The following is a 7,694-nucleotide window of genomic DNA, read 5'->3' on the forward strand; positions in this document are numbered from 1 at the left end:
GTAAGGCATGAACGAGAGCCAGTTTGTGGAGGTGTAATCCTGCCCAAGGCACAAAGGCAGCTGGGTGATCTTGGGCCAGCTTCTCTCATGGCCCAGACAATGGCAAACCACTTCTGAGATCTTGCCAGGGAAATTGCAGGGACCTGTCCAGGCAGTTACCTGTTTGAGTCAGCAATGACTCAAAGGCACTCTCGCGCACAGCATGAATGCAATAACAATGCATTCTGGCAAGTGATGATAAACGATACCAGCTGAAGCAAGAATGGAGAGCTGCTTACCGAGAAAAGCAGTTTTGTGCCAGCCTGCCTTGCCAAAGCTTAAGATAGAAACTGACGGCTTCGTTTTGGCTGCCCAGAAACAGACCAATTGCAGACCAATTCCGTGAAAGCAAAAATTCAACATGTCAGTAACAACAGCAAATGCCACTTATGCATAGGGAAAGATCGGTAGGTCAACTTCTCAGTGGCTGCAGCAACATTTCATAGACTAATTCTCTACAACATCATGATTGAGATGCCAAAAATCATACATTGGAAGCTTTGCCAGAAATTTGGGGTTGAATGCAGCAAAAATTACTGGGAACACGAAGTTGACAAAGTTCTTGAAAATGAACAGGTCAAGATCCTGTGGAACTTTCAGATCGAAACAGACAAGATCCACAGCACGTCTGACATCACTATTGTGGAAAAGAAAAAAAGCTAGAAAAAAGAATGAAAGAACATGATTTGCAAATTGAAGTTGAGTGATTGTGGAGAAAGAAATCAATGGTTGTACCAATAATAGTAAGAGCCCTTGGAGCAATACCCAAAGGGCTGCCTAGATACATGGGAAATTTTAACTTATTTTACCTGAATATTTTAACTGAAAAGAACCACCCTACTTGGAACTCAGGTGTTACCTTAACAGCTCTTAGGTCCTTGGTTCGGGCTTGAATTGTTCAGTTTTTACCAGTCACAGACGGTGAATCGAATTGAAGATTAACCAATAATAATAGTGGAACAATTGTTTAAACCTTCGTAAACATTAGAATCAGAATAGAGCTGGAAGGGACCTTGGAGGTCTTCTAGTCCAGGAGGCCCTGTACCATTTTGGACAAGTGACTGTCCAGACTCTTCTTAAAAACCTCCAGTGATGGAGCATCCGCAACATCTGGAGGCAAGTAGTTCCACTGGTTGATTGTCCTCCCTGTTAGGAAGTTTCTCCTTCATTCCAGGTTGCTTCTCTCTTTGATGAGTTTCCATCCATTGTTTCTTGTCGTCCCTCCTCTTTGTGGCAACCTCTCAAATACTGGAACGCTGCTATCATGTCCACCCAGTCCTTTTCTCTAGAGTAGCCAAACCCAAATCCTGCAAGCCAGGGTGGGATCCGACAGGGTTAACTACCGGTTAGGTGATTTACGAGGTTCAGTGATTTATGATGTGCTTCCCTGCACACTGCGCTCTCAGCGGCCTGTAAATCGTCATCAGCCTGGTGCCTGGACAGCTGAGCAGCGCTGCATGCTGAGAAGCAGCCTTTCAAAAAGCCCCCTTTTCCTCCTTTTTTAACTGCAGCTGTGCCTCGCACGGCAGCTGAAGTTGAAAAATCAGGAAATAAAGGTCAGGTAAGAGCCCGGGTGGGCGGGTGGGTAAAAACATCAGCAGACATAGAACCGGTTCTATGTCTGCTGCTCTTCAGAGCTACCGGTTCTACAGAGGTGGACAGAACCGGTAGAAACCCACCCCTGCTGCAAGCGTTCTTCATGTTTTAGTCTCCAGGCCTTTAATCATCATAGTTGCTCTTTTTTGTACTTTTTCCAAAATCTCAACATCTTATTTGTAATGTGGTGACCAAAACTGGATGCCGTATTTCCCCCTGAACTGGCCAAACACACCTGGAGTCTCTCTCTCTCTCTCTCTCTCTCTCTTCCCACACTTGCAAAGGAAGTCCTGGAAGGTGCGCTTACTTTCTTCCAGCAGCAGAGAGAGAGACACACACACACACACAAGCTCAGAAGGCGCTGCAGACAGGACTTGAAAGTGGCAGACCAGCAGGGAGATGAATAATTGTCTGCCACACCTATTCTTCTCTGCCCCCTGCTTTTGATCCCCAGAGCTAGGGTGGGGCTTCGCTAGCAGTCGTGGCTCTTCCATCCCAAGGACCACCCCATAGATTTCCACTGCTCTCCTCTGCCTTCTGCACATCTGCATATCAGGCACTGGACCCAGCTCTTCCTCTTCAGCCACCTCCAGACCTGGGAGCTGTTGACTCTCCATCTGGGGGCTGACGGACAGGCCAGGCTCCGCCTCTGTATCCTGATTCCCTCTTCCCCCTCAGAGGTCTCAGACTGTCTTGATGCTGGCTGTGACTTCCATGCTGCCTCTTCATCTGATTTGGCTGCCGAAGGGGCCAGAGGCTGGCAGGCCACAATGTGTCCACTAGGACTCCAAGGCCCCTCTCATAGGTAACTTTTGAGTGAGGTTTTGCCTAATCTGTACCTGTACCTTTATTTTTTCCTGCCCAGGTGTAAAATCTTGCTTTTCTCCACATTAAATTTAATTTTGTTGGATAGGGCTCATTGTTCAAGTCTGTCAAGATCTTTTTGAATCCTGAGCTTGTCTTCTGGGGTGTTGGCTGTTCCTGCCAGCTTAGTGTCAGCTGCAAATTTGATGAGTTCCCCTTCCATTCCCTCATGCATGTCGTTCATGAAGATATTGAAGAGTATTGGGCCTAAAATGGAACCTTGAACCCCACTTCTTACTTCCCTCCATATAGATGTAGTACCATTAAGGATGACTTGAGTACAGTTTGTCAGCCATTTACAAATCCATCTGCTGGGGATGCTATCTATCCCACATGTTTCTAGCTTACCAAGAAATAGGTTGTGGTCTCCTTTGTCAAATGCCTTGCTGAAGTCTAAATACACTAAATAATGTCCACAGCATTTCACTGGTCTACTAATTTAGTCACTTTGATAAAGAATGAAATAAGATTAGTTTGGCATGAACTGTTTTAAACAAACCGGTGCTGGCTTCTAGTTATTAACTATTTGTTTCTAGATGTTCACAGACCTGGTTTTTGATTATTGTTCCAGTATCTTCCAAGTATTGATGTTAGGCTGATTGGTTTCCTGAGTCTGTTTTTTTTTTCCTAGTCTTTTTGAAGATGGGAACTACATCAGCTCTTTTTCAACCCCCTGGTAGTTCTCCAGTGCTCCAAAACTTTTTAAAGATAAAGAACACAATGGTTCTGAGATGACCTCTGCCAGCTCCTTTAGAACCCTGGGATGTAACCCATCGGGTCCCGGTGATTTATATTCATCAAGGCCAGACAGTTGTTCCCTTATCATTTTCTTGCTTATTTTAATTTTTATTTCTATTCTATCTTTTACGGTTATGTTTTTGGTAGGTTGGGCTATAGGGTTTTTTGTTTTGGCGTGAAGACTGATGCAAAGAATGAGTTGAGCAACTCTGCTTACTCTCTACTGCCTGTTACTTCCTTGTCATCTTCTCTCTTTAGTGGACTGACTATTTCCTTCACTTTTTTCTTGTTATTTAGATATATATAATTAGTAATTGTGATCTGTTGAATTCTAGAACTTTCCTATTTTTAATCAAATTTTAATATGGTGTAAAAATAATTATAAATCATTAACCTAATCATCATAATCTCATGATTATTCATTCTGTATAAGTTGTAGTATTGATGGCTTTAGTGGAAGAAAGATCTGGTAAAACCGTTGGCACTGAAGACTGCCTGCCACATGCCTGCAAATGCCCGTTGTGGAGAGCAGTCATGGGAAGAGGCCTGGCCTCCTCTGTCTCCTGCTTGCAAGCATCCCAGCAGCACGGTGTCCTTGCTGTGAAAGTCAAGGTGCTGGGCTCATTTGAGCTAGCCTGATTGAGCAGAGCCTAAACTAACGCGGCAACTAACTTGAGCTGCTTTCAAACAGGGTGGATGCCTGGAGGAAGCCTCGACCTTATCTCCCAACGGAGGGCAACTCTCCCCAAATGTTACTGAGCAGAGATGGAGGAAGAAATGCGGTTCTCTTTCTCCTGCTTGCCAGCCCCTCAGAAGCTGGGTGGTGGGAGAAGCAAAACGCTAAAGGGAGATGGAGTCACTCTTCTTACCTCTTAGGTGAACACACAGCTGTACAGTCAGAAGGAAAAGGAGCAGCTGTCGCAGCTGATCAACATTATGCTGACATACAATCTCACCTACCATCAAGAGCGAACTCCAGAAGGCCAATACATCTACAAGCTTGACCCGTAAGTACTGCCTTTTCACAGAGCAGGTCAGTTTTGCACGGTTTCACAGTTGTTCTCCCTGGAAATACAACATCCGATGCAAGAGTAGCTTGCAGTACTGGGTCCCTTGTGAAAATGAGACACACGAGCGGTGTTCTGCTGGGCCCCAAGATTTATGGTGCAGGAGAAGCAGCTGATCAAACGCTTCGTGTTCAGAGACGCCAAGGGGATTTCAAGCTACCAAATGGGAGGGTTGAGTCCTAGTTATCCAGGTTCCCCGAGGAAGTTTCAGGGCGAATGGAAAACTGACCCTGCGGAGAAATCACTTTGGTTCCCAGGGTTGTGCGTGCAGGAGGTTTATAAAGGCTGTGTTCAAATGTGGCATCTCATAGCTAGAATCTGAAAGGGGTTGGGGTCTGCTCCATCAGTTCAGCTACACAGTTGGCCCACCCTGGAATATTTCACATATCCTGGATATTGGCAGGAAGGTTGGGGTGTATTTCCATCTCCAAGTAGCTTTGCAACTCCTATTTCAGTAGGGTTTACAAAACCTTGTTGTGACCCAAATGCCAAATTGTATACATGTGAAAGGGTGTGGTTTGTTTTTAACCTGCTTTGGGACTTGTTTCCTTTTACCATAATCCCGCTGCCTCGGCTGCAAACCCCAGGAATGTGGAAGAGGTTTGTAGGTTTCCTGATCTCCCGTTCCGGAAACCGCTGACTTACCAGGCCAAGCAGCTCATTGCGCGAGAGATCCAAGTGGAGAAGATGAGGCAGATGGAGGCCCCCCGCCAGGTATCATCTCTGCTTGGGAAGCCCCTGGGCACTGCTGGCTGGCTGGCTTGGTGGCCGGTTCTGAGGAGCTAGCAGGTCACCAGGCTCGCCTTACCAACATCCCTTTGGATCTGGTCGTGCGCTGCGCCCACCAGGCTGGCCGGCCTTTGGTGGCAATTCAGAAGGGCCAAGCTCTCGTCCACAGTGGTTGGCTGCACCTGCCCACCACCGCCTCACTTTCCCACCGTGGAATTATTATTCATGTTGATACAATATCCAGAGGGCTTCTGAGGAGAAACTTTGGGGGGGCAGTTAAAAAAAGGCAGGGGGGTCTTTTTTGCCCACCCCATATCTTACATCTGCCACTAACTCCCAGGTATAGCTCCCGAAGTGGTCTGTGATGCATTAAAAGAGAACAAATATTTTTAATCTGCTCTTTTTAAAAAATAAACAATTTGGGGAAAATACATAATTTAATGGGGGGCATTTTGGAATTGATCATAAACATTTAAATGGCAAGCAATTTTTAAGGCTGGCAGTTGAAGATTGCATACAGCTCTGGTATAACTGCTGTAATTCTCCCCTTGTTTCATTCTTCTCCCTCCTAAACACCCGAATGCTTCCTTGCCTTCCCTCAGGCATTAGAGGCCAGGTCCCTCCCCACAGAAACCAACCATGAAACGGGGACAGGTGGAGAACGGCGCAAATCCAGAATCAGGAACCACGAGCAAAGTCTGGGCCAAATTGTGAAGAGAGCAACAGTTGAGGAAAAGGTGATAACCATATATTATTACTTTTATTGTCAAAGTACAACATGTGTACAATGAGATTGGCTGAGCCTCCCTTCGTGCACCCCTCCCCCAACACAACACCGTGAGGACAGAAGTCCCTAACCCAGCCCCAATCTCATTACGCTAAGTGACCTTGTTGCACAACACAACAGCCCCGCAAGTCTGTCCTACTATGTTGACATGGAGTTATTTTCCGTTCAGGAGTCTGACAGCCACAGGTAGAAACTGTACTTCAGCCTGCTTCTATAGCCAGCCGCACCAACAGGCTGAAGAACAGTTTCTAATATAAGAGCTAGAGGGGTAGGATGGTGAATTATTGCAGAGTTTGGCCAAAGCATGTATGGCCTTGTGAGCCAACACTTTCTTTGGCCCGAGAAACCACAGGAGCTCCACGGTTAAAGATTCTGGAATACAGATAACAGATAATCAGAGTTGGAAGGGACCTTGTAGGTCATCTAGTCCAACCCCCCACCCAAGCGGAAGACCCTACACCATTTCTGACAAAATGGCAGTCCATTCTTTTCTTGAAAGTCTCAAGTGATGGCACTCCCACAACTTCATTGCTAGACAGTCTTGGAAAGGAGCTTGAGTTGGAGAGCTGTCAAAATATCCACTAAATAAGGAAGCTGGTTCATGAAACATTACAAATTGCAAATGAAAAACATGACTTCAGTCCCCCAATTCTAGTATAGTTTATTATTGGTGGTATAGATTGACCCGTTCTCAGAAAACCTGGCCGTGCCAAGGATGCAGCCACAGGCAGGGCGAGAGGCTTAGAACAAGTTTGGAAGTGTTGTTGACACGGAAGCCTTGAGGAGAATGCAGTGATCCAAGTGTGTGGAGAGGTTCCTTGTAGAGGTCAGTGGCCATGTTGCCAGTTGGACAAATGAAGGCCGTGAACCAGCCACAACCCCTTTTGGCTTCCTGGTCTTTTTTTCTGGGCAGGGGGGCACATTTCCCAACAAAGCATCAGCCTGAAGCCACCCATTTTGTCTAGAAACACCAGTGGGGTCCCCAGGTGGGGGATTTTGGAATGGAGATCATGAAGCTAAAGTGGAATTTAGCCTTGTACCCTGTCAATTCCCCATTTTGTTTTATTGTTGAAAAATGTAGAGAGAAATTCAGTAAAGAAGGTGCCAAATCGGGCTCCTTTAAGCCCCTGTGGGCCCTGATGGGCATCCAGGCTCTGGCAGAGATTGTGGAATAGCTGCTGCCTGTTGTTTTTGTGCTGCTCTTTGAGAAGAGTAAACCTTTCGAGTGGCTGATGATCTCTGCTTCCCTCCCCCCAGCCAGAAAGAGACTTCTTTGGCCAGGTCATCCTCAAGAAGAATGCAGCCCCTTCACCAGGTAAGATTGGGGCTGAAGTTTCCCTTCCCGTCCTGTCCCCTCCTCTGGGGAATTGGTGGGCTAAAGTAGGGCTCAGCTCCCCTCTCAGCCTGAATTGAGATGCCTCTTCAAGGAAATGACCCTCACGGGGAAGAGGAATTGTTGGGTGGGCTGCTGCCCTTTCGTTCCTCGTCCTCTGCAGGGACAACGGGGGGGGATATTCTCTCTCTCTTATTAAAGCACACACAGAGCGTGACTGGAGAGAGCCAGTCCTTTCGGCTTCCTTGGTTGGCCAGAGTTGCATTCACTGGCTTTGGAAGCGATTTCAGTTTGCAGCACAGAAATTGTGGCAGTTTTGAGTAGTTTGGCCTCGAGTGAAAGGATTGCTCAGCCCCGGGAGAACAGAGAGCCCGCCTTGCCCCTGGGGTCCCCAAAAGAGGGGACAGCGAAGGGTGCGGGTGAGATTTCAGCAGTCAATATACCCTGGAACCATAAAGTAGCACTTCCTGAATCCCCTGGGGGTGGTGGTGGTGAATGCACCCCAGTGAGGGACATGATATAAAAATACCTTTGGTTTTCT

The 7,694-nt window shown here is 46.8% G+C and overlaps 1 protein-coding gene across 2 annotated transcripts in view; it reads left to right on the forward strand.

The window, feature by feature from the left end:
* CHTF18 (chromosome transmission fidelity factor 18) overlaps positions 1–7,694 on the forward strand; it is a 34,206-nt gene that overhangs the window by 25,838 nt on the left and 674 nt on the right. For both annotated transcript variants that reach the window (XM_087973050.1, XM_026683583.2), the window contains 4 exons: positions 4,114–4,244; positions 4,892–5,018; positions 5,636–5,770; positions 7,078–7,135. In XM_087973050.1, coding sequence (XP_087829176.1) covers positions 4,114–4,244; positions 4,892–5,018; positions 5,636–5,770; positions 7,078–7,135 — 451 coding nt within the window. The remainder of the gene's footprint in view (positions 1–4,113; positions 4,245–4,891; positions 5,019–5,635; positions 5,771–7,077; positions 7,136–7,694) is intronic.

The sequence above is a fragment of the Notechis scutatus genome, chromosome 12, assembly GCF_049901735.1.
Source record: "Notechis scutatus isolate UNSWTSFEM ecotype Mainland chromosome 12, rNotScu1.2, whole genome shotgun sequence".
Lineage (NCBI taxonomy): Eukaryota > Metazoa > Chordata > Lepidosauria > Squamata > Elapidae > Notechis > Notechis scutatus.